Genomic DNA, 27,621 nt, shown 5'->3' with positions numbered 1-27,621 from the left:
GAATACATGTAAAAGCTGCTTAGCTAGAGCTAATAATAATATGTTAAATTAAGTAACAATATTTTTATTAAAGAGTTGGTCTAGGTAGAGATTTCCTGTAGCCTACTGAATGCCATTTGGGGAATTCATTAGCCTATGGGAGAGAATGCAATTTCATATATAAAATACAGGGTAATTTTGAGTCCTTTTTTTCATTTTTTTTTTTCTTCCTTTTTTTTTGACAAAAGTTGCATCTTATATGCCATAAAATACAGTGTTTTCGTGTTAGTCTAAAAGGAACCTGTAATGAGTGAGACTTAAATTATCAAGTTTATTGTACTTAGTTTATAAATATTGATAAAAAGTTTTTAATTTAAAATTTTATAAATAACTCTTTAAAAACTATTTTTAAATTACTACATTAATAATTTATTTGAAAAGTATTTGAAACAGAAGAGTAATTTCGATGCTTTTTCAAAACTTTTGCAGTCATATAACATGTAATGGATAAAATATAAAAATTTCGTAAAGAATTCTAAAAACAAATTTATTGCTTTATTATTAGTAAAAAACCAACACCTTACATAATTCTCCAGCACAAAGAGTTTGTATAAAAAAAATTTTCAGTTTATTTTATAAACTGCTTTAGGTTTGAAATTATACAATTGTTTTATTATTAATCATAACAACTGCTTATTATTAATTTAATTATATTATATTTTACTTTAATATTTTAATCTATAAATTATATCTTACTAAATTATTATATTTTACATTTAAACAGAGGTCAAGTACCAGCAGTTGCTGAAATGAATTTTCTTGATCGTGTGAAATGGTTAGATATGTATGGAGTTGATCTTCACCCAGTTCTGGTAAATATTAAAATTTAAAAAAAAAAAGCACCACCACAAAACACTGGGATGTATTAAAACCATGTTAAATCCTTTTTATTTTGTTTTTTTCGTCACACCAGATATAGGTTCTAAGAGTACATTAATATTAAAATTATTGTAAATCTTAGAAATATTAAAACTTAAAATAGAATTTTACGTCCCAGCTGTTATACGTAACAGAGGGCAACGTGGCAATCAGTCAAAAAATGACCATCTACATATTTTTACATTTTTGGACTCGGGACCTTGAAACGTCAAGAAATGCAAAAAATTTGGGGTATTTTTTCTGTATGTGTAGATGTTAGTGTGCATGTGTGGGACACAATTTTGTTTACCCTCTTTAAAGCTTAATAACTCCTGTGCTTTTTTCAAAAATTTCTGAAATTTTGCATGGAGGTTTGTTTAGAGGGATTGATGCTATTAAATTTTGGTGATTAAAGGTCTAGGGGATGGGGAGATAAAGGGAGTCATGCCTATCTTGACTATTTTACTTGTTATTAGCATTTACAATTTTTTTATAAAACCCATCCTTACTCTCAAAATTAAGCTTTTTGCCATATTATAATGGTTAAAAATATAAAAAGTTCTTCAATAAAGTATGGTGTCACTAAGAGTTATAAAAAAATAATAAAAGAGTTATAAAATAAAAATCCAGCAAGATGTTGCTTAACTTTCCTGGCAACATCTTGCTGGATTTTTTTATAACTCTTAATTAATTAAAATATATTTCAATACTATGTCAATATAATAATTGAAAAATAATTTTAATTTTTGAAACATATGCAACATTATATTTTAATTTTTGGATATGATGAATTAAATTAAAGAATAATAAAGCTAAACTCATTCACTGATGAGAATACTGTAGCACATGACACTCAGAAACCATCAATTGTTAAGAACATTCTCAGGGCCTCAGTCTAATGAATAGTGTTACCAATATTGATTTATTATAATAATCAAAATATGAAAAATAAACTTGAAACTGCTAAAGTAACTATCCTCTAGATTTTCTGCTTTTAAGCTATAATGTAATGCAATAGAAATTAATACATAAAATTATTGTAAATGAAAAAAAAGTTTACACACACAATAATCTGATTTTAGATACTAAGACTACATAAGTCCACAACAATGACACTAGAAAGTTACATGTGCTAATTTAGGACTTAGTATTAGAGTGGGTAACCACTCTGCCTATTTTAAGTAGGGTAGTCCCCAGTCTGCTGGTATATTTCATTTGGTTGAATGGAAAAATTTTGCATTTTTGGGGAAAAAAATCAAGTTAGATTTTTAAAATAAAAATTACTATATTTACTTGAATAATCTGCACACTTTTTCCAAAAACTGTTGACAAAAAGTTAGTGTCTGTATATTTAAAGCAAATTTGGTAATGTCACCTGTGAAGTCCAGGGTTCTTTTAGTTACTAAGTGTTTTGTTTGATTGTCAAGTATATAGTCATAGTCAAGAAGTCAAGTAAGTCAGTAGTAGGAACAATATTATTAAATGTTTTCATGACTAATTTTGTGAAAATGAGGATAAATAAAGTAAGTTAAATATACAACTGAAATTGATATTGCATAATTTTTATACCTACACTTTTAGCAGTTTTACACCTTCAATTCAAATTAAACAACATAAAGAAGTCTTACTTTTACTTAATTACTAAATTAATTCATTATAAAAACACATTACTACAAATGCAGATAATTTATCTTTATTAAATGTATTCATACAAATATTTTTTTTTTTCCTTTGTACTTTTTCCTTTTGATATCATATAGTCCTGTAAACTGAGTACCAAATATTGAATGTGTCAAAACAACAAGGGTGAATGTAACTACTGTGTTACAACCATAAGTTAGTAAAATTTGTTAAATACGTTTATAAAAGATTTTTAAAACTATTAAACAATAGTATGTGCAGATTACTCAAGAGTATAGATTATTAGAGTAAATACAGTATTTATTTGGTCGAAAATTGCAAATAAAGGCAATTAGCCCTCATTTGAAATGATCTTTTCCCAACATTTCAGTTTATTTGTTCTGTCTGTATAAAAAATTTTTTTAGTTGTGACTAAAAGAATAATTTTATATCCTATTTCACTTCAGAACATTTAAATTTTTTATGATTTAAATAATTTCACAATAATCAAGAATAAATAAAATCAGAAGGTGCTAATTTAGGCTGATGTAAAATTTCCAATTCAGTTGTTTTATTTTTTTGATACATTATCATACTAATAGGACATGCATCATTTTGCTGAAAGACAATTCTTTTCCAGTTAGTTAGATGAGGGTATTTTTGTTTAAGACATTTGTTTCTTGATCTAATTGCTAACAGTATGGAATTTATAATTTTATTAGGCTCTAAAAGCTCCACATTATGTCGTTCATACCTCACCATACACTAGACTGCTCTGTATGACAGTGATATCTATCCAAAACTCGTAAAGCATATATGCATATTATCTGTTGATTTTTGATTTTATCCAAACAAGATGTTTAAAAGGAAACTCAAAATGAGAGTATAATGACACCGCTTTGAAAAATTATCAGTAATGTGTTAAATATCACAATAGCTTTAATTAAATCACACTACCAATCTGTAGTGGCCTCTACTGAAAACACACAAACTTTTGTCCCAACTCAATATAAATCGAATTATTCAAAGTACAAATAATGAGATATTAAAATACAAATTACTAGTAAACAAAATTTAATTAAAATGTATTCATTTTATATGAAAGCTTAAAAATATTACAATAATAATAATGTATGATTATTCATGAATTATTTTAAAATCATATATGAAATAAATTTAAGGAATACTTAGAACTTACTTAATTTTTGATTTTCATATTAAGACTTATTTAATCTTCAAGCAAACACTCAACATGTTTCTAATATTAATTTAACTGAAATTATTACTAAAAATGTAAATAGAAATAGTAATTAGTTATGTAATTACTAAGTTTAATTTATTGTTTATTATTATGATTTTCATTTTCAGTTTCAAATTCTTATTTTTAGCAATTTTTTTAAAAGTATGAAACAAATACATAATAGAATATACAGGTAGGCCTCCTACAACATGGTACCTTTACAACGCGTTTTTGCTCCAACACAGTTGGAAAAATGCGGAAATTTTCTTACAACGCGGTACTTTTACAACGTGGTTTAGGGTATTTAGAAATGAATTATCTTTCATATAATAGAAAAATCACAACGGATCACATAAGTGCAGTGGAACTTGATGGAACAAGCTCAGATCTTGAAATAAGGCCAGTCAAACATTCTCGAACAACTATAATAAGTGACGATGAGGACTGAATTTGAGCATAACATTATGTTTCTTTTTGATTTTGACTTGAAATCATAATCTTTTTAGTTTTTATATGATGTTGAATTTTATTTAAGCTTTTTATGTACATAAATTTAAAAAATGATGAAAATGTTACACCATAAAAGGCAGTTTTTCTCTTTTTAGAACTGAATCCCAGTTTTTGTATTAAGTTGGTGTCTCCTATAACGCGATTTCCCACAACGCGGTATTTTCAAGGAACATATCTACTGCGTTGTAGGAGACCTACCTGTATTAGAATTTCTCTACTAAATATATCTTGTTTGTTAAAAATATAATCTGTTGTCTATATTTTAAAATAATATCATTTACAATTGAATTTTTATAGATACTTTTATTTAATTAGGGAGAAGATAATATTGAATATTTCTTAGGTTTAACACCAAGTGGTATTATTGTTCTTCGAAATAAAACTAAAGTTGGAAATTATTTTTGGTAAGTTAAATTTTTGTATCAGTAATTAAATTGCTTGAATGATTATAAAATTTACACTGAGTGATTTTACTGAACAAGTTTTATTCATAACTATCTAAATTGCTATATTCATATAGAAAATGCAATAAAATAAATCAATATTTTGTAAAATATGCAGAAGAGAATTATAGAAAATTCATTATGGTGATTATTATGTGGGGAAAAAGCTGTATTTTCACATAGTAACACAACCATAAAACAGACATACTGTCTATTTTGTTATCAATTTTCATTTCTCCCTTAGCTTGGGTATGTTAAAAGATGGGATAACAGAACAGATTTTGCTGTATCCATGTTGTTAATTGTCCCATAATGTCAAGCATGTAAATATGGTAAAACAAATCGGACAAATTAACTTTTATCCATGTACTTAATTTTATTTTAAGTTTAGCATGTGAATAGATGGAATAAGAAAACACTTATTAACGACTATTTTCTTACTGTAGCCTTTAGTAGACTACTGTATAAGTAGATGATAATTTTCTAAATTTTGCTACTTCAAGTTTACTTTTTTTTTTCTTTTTTTCAAAACACATTTTAAAAATTCTGAGCCCTCTTTTTTCATTAAAACATCAAAGGGGTGTGATGTTCTCTATGAGAGACAGTACGGTGCACGAATGTAATGGTTCACCAAGAAGTACAAAATTTAATTTTAACACAAAATACTCTTTATTCTCTCTGAACAGGTTCTTAGAAGGGATCCCAACTTTACAAATCTGGTCACGATAGTATATACAAATGGGGTTATTCCTTGTCTTTATAACAACATCAAAAGTCACCGCACGTAACAAGTAATATGCCTGTTTTTGAGCAACTTACAGCTAACTTACATCTAACTTAAATCTAAGAAAATTGAGAGTATAGGAAAGATAAAAAAAAAAAAAAGAAGTGAGGATGAAGTGAAATACCCAGGATTTCTTTGGTTGGTGTGCGCTCTTGGGGAGGATGCCAACTTAACCTCTCATTCCTTAACTTTATCAATGTCATGTCTATTGGTAGGTGTAGAGACTATTCGGGTCTCTCAACATGTCCTCACGACTCTCTTGCCTGTGGTTCTCTCTTTTCAATCTTCCTGGCTTCGCAGTCTCTGTTTCCATTCTTCTCTGGTCTAGAGCCCTGCCTTACACAGCCATCCTCTCTGAGATCTTGCCAAAAAGTGTCTGTTACGCCGGCCGTTTTGCCCCAAGCATCCTCAACTCTTTTGTTCTATCGAACTTCCAAGAACGGCTAATCCCACCCAAGGGCAATAATGGTTCAGAGCAAAAATTCCAGGAAGGATTTAGGAAAAAAAGGAAAGCAGAGTATTAAACTAAAATAAAATAAAAGTAAAAATATATACACCATTATGGCTGATGGCCATAATGGGGAAACCCTTGGCTTTAGTAATCACAATTAAAATTGCACATGTGCACCATTTGCTTTTGTATCATATGGCACACATGATCAGTGCCAAGTCACAGGTGAATAACAAAACAGAAGAATGCCAAATGTTTTATATGGTTTTCCAACAATAAAAAATTTCACATTAATTGTCAGAAATATTAGATCATTAGAACGAGTTGTCCTCCATTTTATAATAATGCATTCTGTTGTTTTGTTGAGTTTAAAAAATTACATTTAGAAATTTTTTACTAATGATATCTGATATAATAGTTAATACCTTCAAATATTGCTCAAAGATCATTCATTATTCTTATATCATGGATGTGTCATGGATAATCGACTAATCAAATACTCATGATCACTAAAATGATATTTTATAGTTGAAACTTTATTTAGCATAATGTATATATAAGTATATATCACAAACGAATGTAACTAACAATTATCATATCATTCTCAATTTAGGTTTTCCTAATTGTAATTTATCAGAAGTAATTACCTTCTGTTTAAATTTAAGAGTATTTTATTTTCTAAAACTTTTGAAAAACACACTAACTTATTTCTTTGGGGTGTCCATAAATTATGTAAGGTATTTTGGGGTGGGTGGGGGTCAAGGATTTCTTACGATTTCTTACTCGGGGGTATGGGGGTAATAGATCTCGTCTTACGTAATATTCTTATTTTTATTTTTTGATCTCATTGAGTGGTGGAGTTTTGAATTTGGCTTCAATTTGGCATAGTATCAATACCATCTCATGTGACGTGATAGAATAATAATGCTCACAGACTTGTGTTCTACACATTTTCTTATCATAGAAGAAAGGCCATGTGGTGGTTTCTCTCTCTTCTCTCTTGTTTTGTTTTGTATGACGTTTCTGTTTACATGTGTACTAGCTAGTCAATTTGTCAACGTTTTTTTGTGTCCTTTTGTGAAAATTAAAATTAATAGAAAAATGAATATTATGATGTTGATTAATGATAATAATAATGAAAAGATTGTCAATAATTAAAAAAATAAAGTTCTTAAAATAAATTGTTCATTCGAATTCATTAAATTTTTATATTTTTAAATTTGTTCACATAAAGTCTTTTAAAAATAATAGTGCATATTAATTAACTAATTAATAATTATATATTTTGGACCTATAATTTTTGGGTTTCATAAAAAAATTTTTCTTGTTAAATTCTTTCTTTAAAATCATGCCTAAATATTATGTAAGATAGGGAAGGGGAGGGGATCAAAGAAAATATTGCAGTTTCTTACATGGGTGGGTGGGGGGTCTAGAATGGCTGAAATCACCCTTAAGTAATTTATGGACGGCCCTTTCTTCAGTTCAGCATTCTGAATATATTAAATTACATCTGCTTTAAAAAAATGAAATGATTACTTCAAACTACAGATTTTAAAGTGAAATAATTAAATATAAATTTGTAATATGAAATTCAGCAACTAATTTCTATTAATTTTTAGGCCAAGAATAACAAAAGTATATTTTAAAGGAAGATATTTTATGTTGAGAGTTAGAGATAAAAATGTGAGTAACTTTACCATAAAATTAAATTTTACATCTCTCTTTTTTTTTTTTAATTTTATAAATCAAAATGTTAAAGTAAATTCTTGATTTATGCAGATTTGAATTACACAGATTTGTAGATATGCAATTGTAAAACTTTAACTTAAGTCTTCATCCATTAGTGCTGCTTTGAACATATGTAATAGATGACAAAATCTTTGAAAAAATAAAAACTTTTACTTTTTCAAAGTTTTTTTTATAATTAAAACTATTTAGCTTTCTTCTGAAATGAATACAATGCACTTATGCACTACACAGTTTTTCAACTTCATATGTAAACTTTCATAATATATTAACTGCATACTTTATATCAAGAACATACTAAATTTACTATATGTATTTTTAAATAATCACTATATATTTTAGATGCATAAAATTAGAGTAATGAACCACAGTTTAGTGATTCATTTTTCCACTACTTTTTCACTTGTATTTTTACAGGTTAACAAATACATGTAAAAATTGGCTAAATACTTCTCTATTATTTGATGACCTTGGACAAGAACATGTTTACCCAGATTTTCAAATTTCTAGAAAATTATAATTTTGGCTACCATTGATACCATTTTAGCAACTTTAAACCACATTAGAATGCTCAAATGTTACTGGTGTTAGACTCCTTTGGAGCCTTCTAGATAGTTTCTCCATAATTTTTGTAGTGACCAAACAGATAACAGGTACATTTTCAAAAATATGTGTGCAAGATTCAGAAACATATATATTTTAAGATCAACATTAATGATTTGCAGAAATTTATTTGATTACTGGTATTAAATTATTTAATTAATTAGAATAATTTGGCATTACAGATAGTGTTCTCTTGGGCCCTTATGGGCAGGCACTTTGCCTAGATGATTTTACTGGTCATCAAGCTAATTCAATGAATTGACATGTCAAAATAAAGATACTTATAAATTGTGAAGCTCTGTTCACAATTTATAAGTATCTGAACTTCAAACTGACATTTATTGTGAAAGCTCTGTTCACATTTGCAAAAAAATAATGTAGAAACAAAAATCAGAAGTATTTTCCATCTCTAACAATAGTCCAGAAAAGTGAATTTTAAAATATAATAACTTTTATTATTGTAAATAGAAACAAGAAATCAATAGTCAATAAAACTGGAAGATAGTTGTAATGTTTACAAACGTTTAATGTGATAGACACAATAAAATGAAATGTTGATCATTTACAAGGAATGTAAATATACTGCTATATTAAAATGCTCTTCAATATCCATTCATATTTAACTTTCAAAGAGATGCACAAAAATATAAGAATATAAATCATCATTATAAAAAGTATAAGTTGTTATATAACTAGTAACCAGTGATATTATATAAATACATCCAGTCCTCCTGCCAAAACTAGTGCAACAAAAATTATTTTCAAATCTAAACAATCAGTTACTTTGCTAATGGCACAGTGTAATTATTAAATGTTAAATGTAATACTGTAATGGACAATAAACATACACATTATATATAACAATAATTGGTATATTCAGGTTTTAATCTCACTTTAATTTTGTTTTTCATTTTTTGAAACAAATCTATTTTCTACAGAGTTGCTTAGTCCAGATAATCATTCTGACTTAAGTTTTTATAATAAGGTTAAAGAAAAGTAATAATAAAAATAAAATTAATTCCATACAAAGATTACAATACTCTCTCAGTAGAATTTTTGGTTTCTTTGAATGGTTTCCTGTATTTGTGTACTTTTATTAAAAAATAAAACTATCAATTAATTAACATATTAAATGTCAGTTTGAAATTCAGAATATTTATCATTTTTGTATTTGTATCGTGATATGTATTCAGAGCTGACCATAGGGTTGCTAAACTTTACAAAGATAATGAATTTCTTGTAATATATTTATTTTTTTATTTTTTCATTTTATTTTCTTTGTTGTTATTTTTAGTGAAAATATGGTAGATTTTTTTTATCATTGTAAAATTTTGGGACTCCAAAAACTTATTTGTACTTGGGTCTTTTTCTGGAGAAGGCCAGCTTTTATGTATGCACAGTAACTGATTACAATATACAGTATATTGTTTCCACATTATCTTTTATGTTCAACTTAGATGAAATTTTGTTTCAGGATTCAGTCATAAGTTCTGGACTCCTAATAATTTGCTATTATTTAATTATTGAGATAATAACAATTTTAAAACAGAAAAATATTTTGATAAAATTAAAAAGCTCTATTATTTAATCAAATGTAATGTATTGAAAATAATATGATAAATGAATAATAATTTACAAATAGCTATAAAATAATTAAAATCTAATTAACTTTTATATAGAATGATGAAAATACATTTGGATTTGAATTACCAAATAAACATTCCTGTAAACATTTATGGAAATGCTCTGTAGAACATCATTCATTTTTCAGGTAGAAATTATTTTAAGATGTTTATATTTCTTATTACATTAGTTATTAGTATTTTAATTTAAAAGCTTTATTTTTTAGATTAACTCAAGTTAGAGAAATACCTGGACAAGCTAGTAAAGTATTTGGACTTGGCTCAAGATTTAGATACAGGTAAACAAACACTTACTTTTTATATATATATTTTTTATTATTAAATAATATTTAAAGAAAGATTGTTTTAGTGGTCGAACTGAAAGACAAGTACAAGTTGATGTGCAACAAGGACGCAGACCACCTCCAACAGTAACTCGGGTTCCAATTCGAAGGTATCAGCACAGATTAGGACAACCCGATGGTGCAGATGGTAAAATTTTGTTGCTGCTAGTTTTTTCAAAGATATGTTTTAGAAAAAAATTAATGTTTACTATTTTAATAACATGAAATTCAATGCTATTTACATTGCATTTTGCATACAATCTGTTTTCTTTTATTTTATTCTAAATTTTGTTTGAACTTGTTAAATGTTAATATAAAACAAAATTCTATAAAAATTTAAAAAACCATGTGAATTTTAAGGATTGCTGATGGTGTAACAACAAAAAGAAGGACTAAAGCAAGGTGTTTACCTGTGAAAAAGTCGTATTTATATTTTTGTTTATTAAAATTAAAAAACCATATTTTTTGATGACAAATGTAAGCAAATAGTTTACTTCTACCATTGAATTATGAAGGAAAAGATCACAGATCATTTGTATTTAAAAGTATTCAAATCAGAATTAGTACTTTGTTTTCTTCATCAGAGTAATTTTTGTTATTGATTATCAAGAATATTAACATATATATAATTAATTTAGTAGTTACATGTATGTTTTTAATTTTTTTAAATTGTAAAATTATCAAATGCAATTAAAAATTACTGAAGTATATTTTGAGAACAATATCTCATTAATTGTATCTGTTATAAAGATTATTCTATAAAAAATATTTTCTTTACAAAATGAAATGGAAATATATTAATTTGATGTCAAATAAATCTTATGTTTAATATATTTGTTATGCAAGATCATTAGATATCTATCTCCAATGGTAAATTAACTCGTTAAACAAACAAAGAACAATTATTTTATAAATGGATATTCAAATTTTTAATATTATTATTAAACAATGATATTAAAAGTTTGAACATCCATCTAAATGTTAGAAAACATTATTGAGTGATGTTTGCCTAGTTTCCAGTTTCTTAAATATATTTATTATTTAAAAATTCCAATTAATTTGATCAATGAGTATTTGCATGTTTATTTGCTTTTATGAATGGCATTTACTTTATTTAGGGAATAGGCATAGACATGAATATTTTCATAAACAAACTATAAAATTATATTTTATTTTTGTAATTTAATTAGTTTATGAATTAACAAATATTTAACAGATATAATGGCCAGAGCAATAATAAATATAAAAATATTCAGAATTAGAAGCAACAATAAATGTCTTCATATCTTGTCTTTTTGTTCCTGCGGTGTTGAAAAAGAACAAGAATTTTTAGAATTGGTTTATGATTTTTCCACACATATTTCATATTTTTAACAATATAATTTCACTCTCTAATTAATATTTTCCAACACTTTTCAGAAACAAATATTAAACATTTATTAGAATTTGGAAGTGATGTAAACTTGATCGAATTGATAGAATTATTCTAAAATTGTTTTTGAAAAATTTATTTTTATATAGTTTCAAATAGGGTTTATTTTGACTATTTATTTGCATAATACATATTAATTTTATAATCAAATTCATTAAACTATACATATTTAATTTTTTAATTTAATGTAATATAATTAATAAGTTTAAATTTCTAGAAAATAACTGTATAATAAACTTAAATAAATCAATTTATTTTTATTATTTGTGTTTAAATAGCTGGAACTCAATCAAAAGAAATTTTGAAAGAAACTGTTTTGACAGAACATAACTCTAATAACATGGCATCTCAAACTATTTATATGTAAGCTAAATGTATTTTATAAATGAATAGATGAATTTTTATATTGAAATTGTTGCCTATTTCAAAAAATATGATTTTACTCAAGATTTAATTTATATTTCATAGACCAACTGTACAGAATACAAATCCTCCACAGCCATCCAATTCACCTCAAAGTACCCGATCAGCACCTTGGGAAGATCCAACACAAAGGTTTTATTAATAAATTGAATTATAATACATGAATTAAAAGTAGAAAAATTTAAAGGTATATGTTTATCTATAGAAATCGTGGTTTATATTCTAACTCAACTAATCCTTCACCAAGATCAGTTCGAAGTGCTGGAGCTCGAGCTTCCCCTCGTTTTACATTTAGACGAACATCGTCAGTTGAAAGTAATAGCAGTTATGAATACAGGAAAAGAAGGTATTATTTTATCAATATTTTAAATATATTTTAAAAAATTATTACTGTATTTACTTGAATCTAAGACACACCTTAATTCCTACATGCTTGACTACAGTTGTCTATTTAAAAAAAAATTTTTAATAGACAACTTGAAATAAACTTACGTTCAGTATTTATTGCAAGCAAAGTAAGCTATAAATCATTGTCTTCTGTGGTATCAAAATTAAAAATCTCTTCACTTGCTTTGTTAAGCTTTTCTATATCAAAACTGATGTTATTTTAGTTTTAGTTATTATATATACAGTAGAGCGTCGATAAGTGGAACGTCTGTAAGTGGAATGGCCGGAAAGTGGAACGATTTTCAGTCGGACTGTGTCGTGCTGAATCGAATGTTTTTGATACTAAATTTACTTCTAAAGTATAATTTTCATGTTTTTTATATTCTTTAATATATTTATTTTGTTTGTACAAAATGCAGAAATAATTTTTAACGATACAATAGCCTCGATGATTATTATAAAAAGTTTCGTTAGGCTTAAAATCGACGAAAGTTCAACACGAAGCTACACGCAACGGAGAAAAATTCAACAGGAAGCGATATGCAATGGAGAAAAATTTGAACATCGGACAGGTTAATGTATTTTTTCGTACAAAGTCGGAAACTGGAACAAATCATTAACTGGAAGGACCCCAGTCCCCAATTGGTTCCACTTATCGACGCTCTACTGTATGTAGTTTTAGTTTTAGTAAACTAAAACTATGCTAATCAACACTGGATTAATTTTCACATATTCAGTGCTATTTAAAGCATCAGAAATGTAACATTTCTTGAAATAGCAGTATACAACTTTTTCTGGGATTTTCATTCAAGTACTTACAGCTTTACTGTAATATACTAATGAGAATGAGCTAAGTTAAGTATGAATATTGGTCTAATAGAATCATTAAAGTGATATCTTAGAATTAGTGAGAGAAAAATAAGATGCCTGGCATTAGAGGTTGTTAAATATGAGGTATTATATTGAATCTAAGATGCAATCTATTTTTAGAGATACTAAACCTGAAAAAGAACATCTTACACTTCAGTAAATACAGTAATTAGGCAAATTACCATTCATACTTATTTAATCTTCCTTAACTTTTTTTAGACATCATAGGAGTAGAAGAGGATCAGATAATGAAAGTGAAATATCAAAAATATCTAAAGGATCACAAACATCTAAATCATCTCAGAAAAGTCGAAACAAAAAAAGGTTTGCTGTTGTTTAAGTTTTAAATGATAAAATGATAAATAGTGAATTAATTCTCTATTTTTTAAATAATATGTAAATACATATAAAACCAAGCTTGACATATAGTAATAAACAAATAATACCAGTGGATTTTAATCTGGCTATTATATGGCTAATTAATTATAAAGATTAAACCATTATTTTGTCATAAACTCAATAATTAGAAATTAATTAATTAATTTAAAATATTCTGGAAGAAAAGATCAATCCAGAGTAGGACTCAAACCCTCAACTTCTACTTCCATCCAGATGTGTTGCCAATTATGTTATCTGGACCCAGTAGCAGATTATGAAACTAATGAAGCTTAATCTTTAGAGTCACTAATATCAGAGGGATAACTAAACAATTTTTACTTTTCTTCCATTTGTTATATATAACAGAGGGAAAGTATGACAATTGGTCAAAAAAGGATCCTTTCAACATTTTCACATTTTTGGACTCGTAATCTTGAAACATCAAGAAATGCAACAGAAAGTTGGAGATTTTTTCTGTATGTATGGATGTTAGTTCATGTGTGTGTGTGCGTGCAGGGAGCATGATTTTGTTCATTCAACTCTGAAGCTTAATAACTCCTGTGCATTTGTTGAAAATTTTTGAAATTTTGGAGGGAAGTTTGGAATTATCAAGACTAATGCTATTAAATTTTGGTGGTTAAATGCTAAGGGGGTGGAGAGTCATGTATCATATCTTGATTGGGATCAGACTTAATGAAGATTTAAACAGTGCGGCAATTATATTCCGGGACTGGATCTATAAAAATGAAACAAAACAATTTTATTCAAATCTTTTTATTAAATTATTCAAAATACTCTCCTCCTGCTTCAATACACTTTTTACAGCGATTCAATAGTGATTCAAATGCCTGCTCAAGCTCAATTTTCGGTATTGCCTCTAATATGCACGTAGACTCTCTTTGGATGGTTTCAATATCATTAAAAATGCGTCCTTTCAATTTCATTTTCATTTTTGGAAATAAAGAGAAGTCACATGGTGCTAAATCGGGGGAATACGGCAAATGATTCAACACACAGACTTGATTTCGTGCCAAAAATTGACGAACAATCAATGATGTGTGACTCGGTGCATTATTGTGTAACAAACACCAGTCATCAGAATTGCGATATTCTGGTCGAATTCGACGAATTCTTCCCATTAATCGTTGTAAAACTCCCAAGTAGAAAGCAGCAGTAACTGTTTGACCCTGTGGGACGAACTCACGGTGGATGATGCCTTTGCTATCGAAGAAAACAATGAACATTGTCTTGATTTTTGATGGAACTTTTTGTGTTTTCTTGGCTTGAGGTGATGATTTTGACTTCCATTCGGCACTTTGCTGTTTTGTTTGTGGGTCATATTGAAAACACCAGGTCTCGTCACCAGTAACAATTGATTTGAGGAAGGTTGAGCTGTTATTTGCTGCTCATACAATCTCTCTGGAATGTTCCAGTCTCATCAATTTTTGCTCTGGGTTAGTGTGTGCGGAACAAATTTAGCACAGACCTTTGTTTTTGCCCAAATCTTCTTTAAGAATTTGTCATATTGTCTCTTTGTTAATGTTTAATGCCTGTTCCATCATTCTCAGTGTCGCATTGCGATCGTTGGATACAAATTCTTGCACTTTTTGAATTGAATCTGCTGTTCGAATTGTTTTTGGCCTTCCCACACGTTTGTCGTCCTCCAGTGATTGTCTGCCTTCCAAAAATTGCTTGTGCCACTCAAAAGTCTTTGACCGTGATAAACACTCACTTCCATACACTTTTTGCATCATTTTGAATGTTTCTGTGGCACTTGTGCCAAGTTTAGCGTGAAATTTAATAACAGCACGTTGTTCCATTATTGTTTTCTGACCTGTAACAAAATAAACTGATTAACAAAATATCAAAAACAATGATAAACGTCAACCGATTTAAATAAAAGTTTTAGATTATGTTCATATATGTCCAAACTTCATATGACATAAAATTTAAACAGATGTCGCTACTGGTTGCTGAGATATAGCTTCAGTCCCGGAATTTAATTGCCGCACTGTGTAATTGAAGCCCAATACTTCTTATTGGGCTTCAATTTGAAAAAATTGTAGACCTATAAACTTTCACTGTTGTCCGTTCACTGTTGTAATCTCAAGAATGGAGTTAAACAGATGAAAGTTGAGACCAGATATGGAAAGGGGCACAAGGCCCAATTAACTATATATGAACTTTCAGTTTAGATTAGAAGTCATGTTATTTCAATTAAAAAAATTTTCCTTGAAAGGAGTTAGCTAGATGACTGGCACAATTCTATTGCTAACAGGAAAAGTATGATGTACAGGAGCAAGACACTACAAATTTGAGGTGGAGAGCATATATTTTAAATTAAATAAATTAAAAATATGATTAAAAATTGCAACTCGGCATTGTGATGATATCATAATAAATAATTACTCATTAGCATTTACAATTTTTTACAAAACTTATCTTTACTCTCAAAATTAAATTCTTTGCCACTTTATAATAATTAATAATATGAAACTTTATAAAAAACTTTTTATAATGGATGGTGTCCCACACAATTTTAAATTTTATTGCTGGGAAAGTTACACAACTTGTCACTGGATTTTTTTTTAAATAATGAATTTTTAACAAAATTGATAAAGGTTTTCTAAGTTTGTTATTAAAATAACGCTATTTTAGTGATGGAATCATAAGCCAATGAGTTGAAGTACTTTATATTGACCTTAGACACTAATATCAGTTTCATGTGGCCTCAAAATATCTGTAACACAAAAACTGTAAGGCATAGTCTAAGAAATTTTTATCCACATCAGTGACTTTAACGTAAATATCTCAGTGCTCATTAATAATCAAAATCAGAGATATAGTGGTTAAATTCTTTAAAAAATTTGGATGATATCTTCTTCAATGGGGATTGTTCTATGGCATGATAGCAGTTACTCAGGCTTCATTGCTGATGAGAATGTACTTAATTTATTGCCCATTTTCAAGGATTTCATTCTTCATTCCACACTCTGCTATTTGGACCTTGAGATCTTTGCAAGAACATGATCTTTTAGACCATGTTGGATGTTGTGCTTTTGTTGTGGTTTTGAAGGGGTCTATAACAATTCAAATACCAAGGTGCCAGAAATATAGAACTGCTGCTGTCCAGACCTCTGTTTGATCCTCTCCGAAAGACCAATTAACTTAAAAGATATAACTGTGCATATCATTTGCCATACCAACTGGGGCCATAATTATCTCCAATCAGAGTTTTCAAATTTAAGATAGTTCTGTATAATATGTGAGTTCAAAATTTAATAGTGGCAACAATGCTATAGAAAACCAATACAATGCAACCAACTAATGCTACCTAGACCAGATGTTTGTTACATACCTAACTTACCTCAGAGCAAATAGTCTTTACCATCTAACTCCATGCGCCTGTGCAGTGACAAGAAGAGCAAGGTCTGTTGCTCTTCTTGTCACTTGCCTGGTTTAATAATGATGTTCTCAAAGTTGGAGCAGCAAAGCTGGATAAAGATTAAGCCAGAAGTCATACTGCATGACAGTGTTGCCAAGGACTCTTAGAGGCTTGTGGGAAATCTACATTACCATATAGAACAATAGCAAAATGGGTAAAAGCTTTGAGGACAAAGGCGTAAGGCGTAAAAGCGTAAGGACAAAGTCCTAAATTTCATAATATTGTATAATTGATCTCTTTTTAATTTCTTTGAAATATCATACATGGTAAGTGCCAAAAGTTTCCAGTCTAACTATTTTAGATGTTATAGATATAAAACAATGATGTCAGTTTTAGTCTCCTTGCAGTTCAACACACTTATTACATCTTAGAATTAGCATTTCAATACTCTTGAAAAAATAGTCTGCAGTTTTATATGCAAAATGCTCATAAATTGCCTCTTGCAACTCTTTATCACTTTTTCAAAAGTCTTTTATGAGTTTTGGAAACATGATAATCACTAGGAGCTATGTTTGGGCTATAGGATCGATAGTCAAACTCTTCAAACCCACATTTCTTCACAGCAACCTTGGCAATAGTAGCCATGTGCACTGGCACATTGTCCTGCAAGAGGTAAACAGGATGAAAATTAATGCAACAAGTCTAATTAAAATGAATATTTCCAAGCGACTTATGTAAATTGGCAGGAAAAACTGTTTTTATTTGTTACACATACAGATGGAGTTATCTCATAATATCATTAATCATTATGTTATTCCCATCATGTCTAAAATATAGTTAGGTCGGAAACTTTTGGTACCTACCTCATATATAAATATGTACAATATGTTTAATCATGAAAATAATTCATATTATAATAATTTTTATAAAACAGTTCAAGGAGTGGTGGCGATAACACAAGTGACTCTGACTGTCAAAACAAGCATAAAAGACACAACAGACGTCATAAGTAAGAAATATAAAAGTTATATAAAATTTCATATTATAATTTAGCCTGGTTAATTCAAATCCTTTACATATTATACATTTCTAAATTGTTATACCTTAATAAAAATTCAAAATATTTATATGAATATAATAAAATTGAAACAATATTGTCAAATTATTTTTGGTTATAATTCAAATTTTATGCAATATACAATTATTTAATATATAATTAATTTAATAAATAATTTTATTCTCAATTGTAATAGTTCTTTAGTACTACTTTCCTAGTGTCTACTGCATTTTATTACTGAGCAAACGGTTTGATATTCTGCAAATCCTGTTCTTATTTACTTTGAATTAGCAAGGCTGTTATAAAAGTATATACTAATGTATAAATATATCTTCAAAAATTAATTTTTCCTTTTTAATTTGATTTTAATTTGCAACAAAAGTTTATTAAGTTTACTTAACATTAATTTATTGTTGTTTTATATAACTTATTAATTAATTAATTATTTTTCTTAATTTAATTAATTATTAATTATGCAGTTATTTTTTTTGTTTAAATAAGTCAAAACATTATTTTTGTTTTGATTTAGTAAGTTAAATGCTTTCATGCAATAATAAATATATATATTATATATTTAATATTATATATATATATATATATTAGAATTTTAAAATGAATGTTGTTTTTGTAAGAAATACTGTTGTTATAAATTATTTTGAAAATAAATTAGGAATAAATGTGAATAGTGTATTCAAAATGTACTATACTTACAAAGTACAAGCATTCTTATTAAGTGTAATAGTGAAATCTGCTTATTATAATCATAGATAATGTTATCAGTTGGCTATTGTTATCATAACAATAACACTAATCCTGAAGTGGGAGCTCAGATAACTTGATATTTTTCTCTCAAAAAGAAGACAATTCAATAAACAGTACTCCAAAGTACTGTTTATTGAATTGTCTTCTTTTTGAGACATCAACTAACTAAACATTTTTGCCATTAAAATATAACTGTGACAAATTACTTTAGTCAGTGTCCTAAACCTAGTTTAAACTATATTGACTACTCCAAAGTTCTTGGGGATTCAACCTTCCATTAACTGACTTTCTGAAATTCTTCCCTTATAAAAACTCTAATTTGAGAATTGCCCATCTCACAATTATGAGTCCAAAGTAAACAAGAAAAGGAATTACCAGAACTTTATCATTGTTGTTCAATAAAAAGTTAAAAAAAAACAATGGGATCGGTAATATTTTAAAAATATTTGTAGATTCTAAAAATAAAATATTTTCAGATTAAAGGACAAGTAAAAAACTACTCTTTTATAACCGACTTCGAGTGATTAGCCTCCGAGTGATTAGGCTAATCACTCGAAGTCGGTTATAAAAGAGTAGTTTTTTACTTGTCCTTTAATCTGAAAATATTTTATTTTTAGAATTTACAAATATTTTTTTAGAACTTTATCAGTTTTCAAGATGCAAGTTTAACCAGGAATGTCCAATAATAATAATTAAAATATTTATTAAAACATGAGAAAACTAAAATTGATGCGTATTTATGCTTGGCTTTGATTGTTTTGTGAAAAATTATGATGGCAGATGAATATATACAGCATTTAAGTGATATTTTTTTTCATTTTTTTTAAAGATGCTATTGGTAAGTTTAGACAAAGGATAGATTATAGGATGAGTTCCTAACTGCAATTTAAAATCAGCAAATAACCAGTATTATCACATAATTTGTACTCACTTTTTAAAAACAGATAACCAGCAGATTATTGATAGAAAATTATGGTAATTATTTGTATTATTATTTGTATATAAAAATTTTTATTATAAAATTATTATTGACCATTAATTTTATGTAGATTTATCATTGTTACACTAGGATAAATTAACTATAAAAGTCACAAAACAAAGCACAGGTTTATTGTAGATGATAACACTTCTAATTTTTATTTGAATTTTAAAGCTATGAATTATGTACTTGACGCTTCACTCTTTCCTTTAACTTTGAAAATAGTTACTAACGTAATGAATATATAAATTGACAATACAGTAAAACTCATTCATTTATATATAACAAAAGATAATATTAGTAATAATAAAATTTATAAAATTTTCTGTAGATTAAAATAATTTTAATATTATTATTTCTCACTCAATATTATGATAATAGTTATAAAAACAGTTTTAATAATTGTATAAAAGTTTGAATTTTTATAAGTAATTTTTAATTTAAAAAATTCAGATTTGGAAGTAATTATGAGCTAGTTAGTTCAGAAAATCAATGGAAAGAAATTCAGAAACAAAAACAAGATAATGCTTTCTTAAGGTAAATACGCAGTTTTAAAGTCAGAAAATACATTAAAAATTATTTAAATTATAATATTTATTAATTATGTTTTCTATTCAGACCACAAAATGCAGTTGTCAGAAACTTGGCAAATAGAAATAGTGGGTAAGTATCATAATTACTAAGCAATTTAATTCTGTATAAGAATAAAAATTCTTTTTGTAATATTAAATGCAAATAAAGCATTGATTGATCAAGCTTAATGTTTGAATAAATTTAAATTTTAATGATATTAAATAAAATAGTTTCTATACAGATTTATAAAATGTACGAAGGGTATTTTTTAAATAAGGTCCGTTTTTTGATAAGAAGAAAAATACTGTAAATATCGTTAAAATATATTTTCTTCCATATTCTACATACTTTTATCTACGTTTCTACATAATTTCCATTTTTGTTCAAACATTTGTCATACTGCTCAAAATTTTTTAAATTTTGACTTCAAAGAAATCTGCTGCCGCCGGAAGACATTAGGCCACACCGCTAGTCTTGTATGGCACAGCGGAGTTTTTTCAAGGTCACACAATAAGTATCAGAATTGATTGTTGTGCCTCTTGGCATAAAATCCACTAACAAAGTCCCTTTCCTGTCCCAAAAAACAGTTACCATGATCTTTCATGCTGAAATCGAATAACAGATCGTATCTTACAGTCGGTGGGCGACTCAGTTTTCTTAAACATTATAAACTTTTACAGCTCAGCACACAGACAGACGATACGGCTGAAAATGGCATCTAAACATGCGCAAAGCATGCTGAAAGCAGATGCTCATGCACACTGCTGCAATTGAGTGTCATTCTCATTCACAAACGGACACTATTTAAAAAATAGCCCTCGTATATAATAATTGTAATACTGCCAAGTATTTTGGCTTGTAAAATATTTTAACTGCATAAAAATTTAGTTAACTTGAATGTTTTATCTTATGATCAGTGCCAAATTACAAGAAATATGTTTCAATGTTGTCATCCTCTCATATTGTTGAAGTAGTTTTGAGAAAAATATATTAGAAGTACATGTTTTATTAAAATTGTTAATTGAAAATCATTACAGATATATTAATTCTGGATTAGAAACAGAATCAGAAATTAATTTTCAGCACAAGAAAAAACACAGAAGGTTAGTATTTCCAATTTTATAAGTCAATTGTTTTAATAAATTCTTTTGTTATAAAAATTTTATTTTTATTTTTTCAGACATAGATCAAGATCAAGATCACCGGACAATAAATGTGTTCTTCCACAAGAAATAAAGAAACACATTGAGTATGTTATATTAAATTATATTGAAAATAATGCATTCTGATTATTCTAAATTCCAAATAATTTTGCACAAATTATTCTGCAAAAACACATTGTCAAATTTGAATAATTATTTAATAATTCGACAATTTGTGCTATAGTTAAAACATATTTACCTATAATCCAGACTTTAAACCATTAAATAATTAGATTATATAATATTTTGACATATAGTTGGACTTTTTAAGCATGAAAAATATTCTCCAAACTTAGGGCTGACTTACAGAAGATATAAAATGCAAACCTTCATCATAGAGCAGTAAACAAGTGGAATAGTGTTACTAATGATTGCTGTGTATCACTGATCATAGGCCAACAGGCTACCACATATATTTTTAACTAAAACTTTTATTTGGTGAACGTATTTAGCTTATTTAACATAAAGATTAATATAATAATAAAAATTTAGTATAAATGAACACTATACAACATGCTATTTTCAACATTTAATTCACTAACCATGATCATTTGTCTACATGCACATGCAAATGGCACCATGTAAACAAACATGTTACTATATTTTATTATTATATATACAAATTATAATTATATACATCATTGTATTGTATGTAGCAATACTGTTTTTGTATCGATTTTGTTTTCGACACTGTTTCACATAAAACACATAGTTAATTAACAATTAACTTTATTCACTCTCGGATACAACTGACTGGGGTGACGACTGCACAAGAACTCAGCTCCCCGACAACAAAAGTATGTAGGAATTTTCACCCCTGACCTGACACTCAGATCAAGTTACACCCGACCGTTACAACAGATCTTCCCCCTCTAAAACGAAGTCTCGGAGATGTGCAGGTAGTGTCCGTGTTCTAGAGCTCTTTCTAACAGGTGGTCCTTTGTCTTGATGTTGATTATTCTGGGGAGCTGGATGTTGGTTATTCTGAGAAACTGGATGTTGCCTGTTCTGGAGTGGTTGTTCTCTTCGAGCTATCAGTTGATCAATATGTCTCCTTTCTATAGTTCCTTCTGGTGAAGCTATCATGTATGTATATGGTCCGGTCTTCTTTGTCACCTTACCTGGTTTCCACTTCTTTTCGTCTCTATAGCATCTGTAATTGATGTTGTCTCCTATCTGGAATTCTCGTATTCTTGTTTCCTCTATTCTATCCTTATATAGGTGTGGATTTAGTCGATCATAGATGGTACGTAGTCTTCTTCCCATCAACAGTTCTGCTGCCGTTTTACCTGTAGTACTACTAGGTGTTGTGCGTAAGCTAAACAAAAGTCTGGGGAGCAACACTTCAGTTTTTTCTTGGTTGTGATGTAATTTTTCAATTCTCCTCTTTATAGTTTGCACTTGTCTCTCTACTTGTCCGTTGGAAGAGGGATGATATGAAGGGGTAAATATGTGCTGTATCCCATTTTTACGTATAAATTCTTCCATTTCTTGGGATTTAAAGCTTTGGTGATTGTCTGATACAATTGTATTTGGTAGTCCATGTGTACTAAATATTCTCCTGAATAATTTCACGGTTTCCTGGGTTGACTGCGTTTGTACTTCTTCTACCTCCACCCACTTCGAATAAGCATCCACTAGAATAAAATATGTACGTTCATAGTGTGGTCCTGCATCATCAATGTGTACTCTGTCCCAGGGTCCCGAGGGTGATGGCCAATGAGTGTCCTTAACTGGGGTTGGGTTTGACCTCTGTTCTTGGCATTTTCTACACATCGATACAGTCTCTTCAATTTGGGAGTCCATTTCAGGCCACCAAAAATAGCTTCTGGCTGTTCTTTTCATTCTAGACATACCCTCATGTGTGGAGTGTAACAGGTGTAATAGCTGTGCTTGCAAGGTTCTAGGGATAACTACTCTTTGTCCCCATAAAATGCAACCGCGGTGAATTGAAAGTTCTAGTTTTCGCCTAGAAAAAGGCATAAGTTCTTCTGGACTACTCAGTGGCCATCCGTGTAAGATTGCATGTTCAACTCTTTTTAACACTGAGTCTTTGTTTGTTTCTCTGCTTACTTCCTGAGATGTGATGGGCAATTCTGGCTGTTCAAATATAAGGAATATCTCTCCTGGTTCAGGGATAGTCTTGTCTTCCACAGTAGTTGGTATACGAGATAATGCATCGACATTAGTCATCTCTGCTGACCGACAATGTTCAATCTTATATGAGTATGCTGCTAATCTTAAACACCAACGAATCATTCTGGGTGAGATTAAATCAGGAATTGGTTTAGCAGGGTTCAGAAGGCCCACAACTGGCTTACAATCCGTATATATAGTAAAATTTCGGGCAGCTAGGTAATTATGAAATTTTGTAATGCTAAAGATTATAGCTAATACTTCTCTCTCGAATTGTGAATAATTTCTTTCTGCTGGGTGGAGTGTCCTCGATGCAAAGTATATAGGAGCTTCGGATCCATCTGGTAATATGTGTGAAAGGACTGCTCCCACTCCATATGGTGAAGCATCACAGGATAACACTACTGGTTTATTTAAATTATAATGGATTAATAATGTTTCTGGTGTTAACATCTTTTTTATTTTCACGAATGCTTTGCTGTGTTCTTTTTTCCAGATCCTTTGTTTGTTTTTATCAAGGAGTCTATATAAGGGTTCAGCTTCGGTTGCTTTATCTTTCAAAAATCTATCATAGAAGTTTACAAATCCCAAAAATGCTTGTAATTCTTGTTTGTTTTTCGGTTCCGGAACCTGTTGGATCGCCGCAATTTTCTCCGGTGTGGGCCGAATGCCCTGAGCATCTATCAAATATCCTAAAAATTTAAGTTGGTTAGTCTTGAATAGGCATTTGTTTTCGTTTAGTTGTGATGTGTGAAGCGCGATAGGAATACACAGACACGTGAATTCAATTAAAACAAATTTAATTTCGCGATAAACAATATATACAGATGAGTTCTTTTGGATTCCCTCGGTCCAATTTCTCTTACTGTCCGTTAGTAACAATAACCCAAGTAGCTTACCTTCTTGGAAACTACTTGCCCGACAATACTAATGAAACCCGCGCGATCCTTAACTAACTTAAACCTAGGGATAGAAAAGTATAGAGATAAGGAAATGAGAAGAATTGATAGGATAGTGGGGTACCCTTGTTCTCGCTGAACTCGATGCTGGCTGGTGCTCTATTCTGCGTGTCTCTGGGTTCGTCAATGTTTTAAATATCTTCTACTATAATTTCTTTTCGGTGTCTCTGATTCGAAAATCCAGATCCTCACCTCACGGCTCTCTATTCGGCCCTCGTAGAATTCCGTCTCACGAGCTCGCCGTTTTCGTCCGTGCTTCTTCGTGTCCGGCCGGGGAAAAAGAGACCCTTCGTGACCCAGATTTGACTCGTCCTCCACTCGAACTCTTTGTTCCACACGGCCCCCTGGTGGGTGGGGAGTGGGAAGCCCCCATTCCCAAAAGCCAGAACAATGAACAAAGGAAGTTAGAAAGAAGGGTTAAGAAAGAGAGAAAATTATTAAAACTAATTAAATCTAAAATACATATGTACAAAAATATGGCGTACAGCCACATAGTTTTAGTCCAGCTTCTGAAATCTGGTTAAGAATTTTCCTCAACTTTTGATGTAGGGCTTCTTCATTGAGTCCTATGACAAGTATATCATCTATCATCACAATTGTCCCTGGAATACCTCCTACGATCTTTTCCATCTCTCTCTGGCAAATAGCTGGACAACTACTCACTCCAAATGGTAACCTTTTCATTCTGTATAACCCCTTGCATGTGTTGATAGTCAGAATCTCAGACGACTCCTGGTCCACAGGAAATTGGAAGTACGCTTCCTTGAAATCAAGCTTGGCAAATACCTTTCCACCAGATAGTGAAGCAAGTATATCGTTAATGGCCGGCAATGGGTATACATCTACTTTTATTGCCTCTCTGTTTACAGTGCAGCGGTAATCTCCACATAAACGTACACTTCCATCTGGTTTTGCAACGGGTACCACAGGAGTGGCCCACTTAGAAGTTCTAACTGGTTCTATAACTCCTAACTGATGAAGTCGATTCAACTCTTGTTCTACCTTTGTTCTCAATGCAAAAGGAACCTGTCTTGCCCGCATAAAAATAGGCTTAGCTTCTTTATTTATCACTAAACTGACTGCCTCGCCTCTAAATAGACCCATTTCTGAATTATTGAATAAATGCTGGAATTCTTGTATCAGATCGTCTGCATCATGTTGGTGATAAAGTCCCTCTATTCTGATTCCTAATGGTTCAAACCAATTTCTTCCAACAAGTCCTGGTCCATTTCCTTTAATTACTAACAATGGCAGATTCCTAATTTTTCCTTTAAATTGTACCCTCACCATTGTAGTACCCACTACCTCCAGATTCTGATCAGTCCATGTCTGTAATTTGACTTCTTCCGGCTCTAACTTGTCTCGCTGGATTTTGATTTCTTTTAAGGTCCGTTCGCTCACTACAGTGTACCCAGCCCCTGAATCAATTTCCATCAGGATTGGTATATTTTCAATCTTGAGTAAGATTTTTAAGGGTGGTATCTTACTTCCCTGTATTTTGAATAGAGATGTATATTCCTCGACCTGGTTAGACATCAAATTTTTATGTTCCTCAATTCGGTGTACTTTGGCTCTCTGGCTGGATATCTCTTTCCGTGGTGCCCCAATTTGGTTTCTTCCCTGGTTTGCAAATTTTCTTTGTCCACTCTTTTGTTTCGTGATACACGCCTTTTCTATGTGTCCCTTGTTTCTGCAGAAGTTACAGATTACCTGAGCAAATCGGCAATTATTCGGGTTATGACTTCCGGTGCATCGAAAACAGCGTAATATGGCCGGCTGATTCTTTCTCTTGTAGTCCGCCTTTAAGTTATACACTTGGGTGTTGTTTCCGTCTGACCCAAGCTGGCTAACATCGTTAGACGCTGCCTCTGCTGCCAATGCTGCATCCAAAATGGCCTTATAAGTAGTGTCCGTTTTCGCCAATAACACGTGTTGTATTCCTTTATCCCTTAAACCTGCCACTAGTCTATCTCTTAACATACGCTCTAGTGAGGCGCCGAAGTTGCAATTCATTGCAATTTTCCGTAGTTCCGCGACATAGTCGTTGATACTCTCTCCCGGTTTTTGCGACCTCTGGTTAAATTTGAACGATTCGACGATTTCACTAGGTTTTGGGTTAAAATGGCTATCAAGAGCAGTAAGTACTTCATTGAAGTTAACTTGTGTCGTTTCTTTCGGCGCTATGAGTGTGACTACAAGTTCATATAAAGTTTCACCGCATACAGTAAAAAATAAAGCACACTTATCTTGGTCATTTTCAATCTGGTTTGCCTTCAAGCAAAAATTAAAGCGGTCCTTGTAAGTTTTCCACTGGCTGTCCATCTTGAATGGTTCGAAACGAACTTCACTGGTTGATGTTCCTGGGAACGACATTTCCGGCTTTTTATATCGAATTGTAATTTCTGCTGGCAAGTCTGTATATTATTCCTCGTCGCCAATTTTGTATCGATTTTGTTTTCGACACTGTTTCACATAAAACACATAGTTAATTAACAATTAACTTTATTCACTCTTGGATACAACTGACTGGGGTGACGACTGCACAAGAACTCAGCTCCCCGACAACGAAAGTATGTAGGAATTTTCACCCCTGACCTGACACTCAATCAAGTTACACCCGACCGTTACAACAACTGTTCTGGTGCTATACTATATAAGCTATTAACATTTTTTGCAGGTATTTGTTTTGGCTTTGAATGTATTTACTAGTAGACTTGATGTACTGTACAGTACAATAGAGTTTTTACAAAGATAAATTAATGAATATTTTTAATGGTTGCTTGGTCACCAAGCAACCATTAAAAATACCTAGAGCCTA

The 27,621-nt window shown here is 29.9% G+C and overlaps 1 protein-coding gene across 3 annotated transcripts in view; it reads left to right on the top strand.

Moving 5' to 3' along the window:
* Positions 1-27,621, top strand: part of LOC136978740 (band 4.1-like protein 4) — an 88,285-nt gene that overhangs the window by 51,203 nt on the left and 9,461 nt on the right. For all 3 annotated transcript variants that reach the window (XR_010881276.1, XM_067274537.1, XM_067274538.1), the window contains exons 7-21: positions 764-851; positions 4,583-4,671; positions 7,565-7,628; positions 9,974-10,065; positions 10,144-10,215; positions 10,287-10,408; positions 11,971-12,055; positions 12,161-12,247; positions 12,321-12,461; positions 13,592-13,696; positions 18,070-18,144; positions 20,387-20,470; positions 20,552-20,596; positions 21,544-21,609; positions 21,687-21,755. Coding sequence is in view for 2 of the 3 variants with exons in the window: in XM_067274537.1 (XP_067130638.1) it covers positions 764-851; positions 4,583-4,671; positions 7,565-7,628; positions 9,974-10,065; positions 10,144-10,215; positions 10,287-10,408; positions 11,971-12,055; positions 12,161-12,247; positions 12,321-12,461; positions 13,592-13,696; positions 18,070-18,144; positions 20,387-20,470; positions 20,552-20,596; positions 21,544-21,609; positions 21,687-21,755 (1,284 nt within the window). In the remaining variant the exon portion in view is untranslated. The remainder of the gene's footprint in view (positions 1-763; positions 852-4,582; positions 4,672-7,564; positions 7,629-9,973; positions 10,066-10,143; positions 10,216-10,286; positions 10,409-11,970; positions 12,056-12,160; positions 12,248-12,320; positions 12,462-13,591; positions 13,697-18,069; positions 18,145-20,386; positions 20,471-20,551; positions 20,597-21,543; positions 21,610-21,686; positions 21,756-27,621) is intronic.

This window comes from Centruroides vittatus, unplaced genomic scaffold, assembly GCF_030686945.1.
Source record: "Centruroides vittatus isolate TY-2023 unplaced genomic scaffold, ASM3068694v2 contig_549, whole genome shotgun sequence".
NCBI classification, from domain to species: Eukaryota; Metazoa; Arthropoda; class Arachnida; order Scorpiones; family Buthidae; genus Centruroides; species Centruroides vittatus.
This window is presented reverse-complemented; position numbering and strand designations above follow the sequence as displayed.